Source organism: Limulus polyphemus, unplaced genomic scaffold (assembly GCF_000517525.1).
Source record: "Limulus polyphemus unplaced genomic scaffold, Limulus_polyphemus-2.1.2 Scaffold6484, whole genome shotgun sequence".
Taxonomy (NCBI): domain Eukaryota; kingdom Metazoa; phylum Arthropoda; class Merostomata; order Xiphosura; family Limulidae; genus Limulus; species Limulus polyphemus.
Genome location: NW_013672094.1, coordinates 1 through 1,726, shown reverse-complemented (window position 1 = coordinate 1,726; position 1,726 = coordinate 1). Strand labels below are relative to the sequence as shown.

General features: G+C 32.7%; 1 protein-coding gene across 1 annotated transcript in view; it reads right to left on the bottom strand.

Annotated features, from left to right (window-relative positions):
- Positions 1 to 1,347, bottom strand: part of LOC106473760 (acyl-protein thioesterase 2-like) — an 11,044-nt gene extending 9,697 nt beyond the window's left edge. The window contains exon 1 of the mRNA XM_013934439.2: positions 1,193 to 1,347. Within this exon, the coding sequence (XP_013789893.2) occupies positions 1,193 to 1,274 (82 nt within the window). The 5' untranslated portion in view covers positions 1,275 to 1,347. The remainder of the gene's footprint in view (positions 1 to 1,192) is intronic.
- Positions 1,348 to 1,726: the final 379 nt, after the last annotated feature.

Below are 1,726 nucleotides of genomic sequence, written 5' to 3'. Positions count from 1 at the left end.
TATCTGATAACAAATAAAATAGGTTTGGTTTGAATTTCGTACAAAGCTACGTGAAGGCTATCTGCACTAGCCGTCCCTAATTTAGCAGTGTAAGACTAGAGGGAAGGCAGCTAGTCATCACCACCCATCGCCAACTCTTGGGCTACTCTTTTATCAATGAATAGTGGAATTGGCCATCACATTATAATGCCCCCATGGCTGGAAGGGCAAGGATGTTTGTTGGGACAGGGAAATCGAACCTGCGGCCCTCAGATTGTGAGTCGAGCACCCTAACCACCTGGCCATACCAGGCTAATAAAAATAGGAATTCTTTGCTTTGAATTCATAGTAATATGTTACATCAATATCTAGAATATTGTAAATGAGCAATATAACATAATGCATCTCTCATCTCAGGTAAATCCTGGGTTCAAAAGCACAGAAAATATGTAATTTGCATAATTAAAAGTGAATAGAAAAACACCTAAAATATAGGCAGTATACATACACCTTAACCCAATCACTTTCAAGGGATGAGACTCTTTTTTTAGGGACTTATTTTTGATAAAAAGAAAATAGAGAGAGAAAGGAACAGGAAGGAAGGTCAATCCACCTTCTAATAAAGCTCAGGTTTGGTGTTTCCACTTTGTCACACTTTGCAGTTGCAGCTATATTAATCACTTCTATATGTTATCAGGCTGCAAATATAGTTTTTATTTGTTTCTCAATTTATTTCACGTATAATCATAAGCTTTTATCTATTTCAATTGTACTTAATACTAAGCTGCTAATGTTTCTTCATAAAAATTCATTGATTCAAATAAAACAAAATTAAATTATCAGTGTTTAAGAATAGAGTTTCAATCAGGAATGTTTGGTACGTACAAGTATAATAATCTTTAAATACCTTAAATTGCAACATATTTTAGAATAAACCTGCATGGTATTTATAGGGGGAAAAAACACTGAACAAAAATGACAAAAAACAAAAACTGATATGTAAAGAAATAATATGCATATGCCAAAATAAAAGTCATGTTAGTTATGTGTCAGTCAACAAATATATAGCCATTATTGAAAAATCTCATATAAATGCTGAAAGTGAATTGGTTTTAAAGAATAAAATCAAAACTTTCTACCTGCAGAATAACATACAACACGTATCAGACGAAGTAAAAAAAACAGTAAACTTTAACACATCTTTTCAAAATACCTGTTTCTGTTGCTTTCTTTATACCAGCTTCATCTTCAGGGCCACTAATATCCAGGGTCATAAGATCAAACCAGGATGGCATTCTGAATCCTGCATTTAAGCTTACTGGTATTGTTGGGCTTAAAAAATAAAAAAAAATCAATCTCTTTTAAAAAAAATTTTAAACACTGTCAGTATATAGTTCTGTAATCCTGTCTTTTCAGAGGTTTAGAGTGATCTTCATCACAGTTGTTAGAACTAATGCATCTAGTTGTTTGTCCAGTTCAAGCGTTTTACACTACATCATAAATCTATTTCTATATTTAAAACATAGGCTGCAACCAAATGCACCCTGCTAAAATGTGGTGAAAAATGTTCAAAGATATGTGCTTAGTAATAGTTTCCAGTGTTTACGACTGACATTCTACAAGTTTGGGATTTTATAGTTCAGTGCAAGTATGGCCATTTGTGACATGCATGACTTAAAGAAATAAAAATGAAATGTAAAAAACAAATAATATATATATAGTTCCTATTCACCTTCGGTATCTTGCC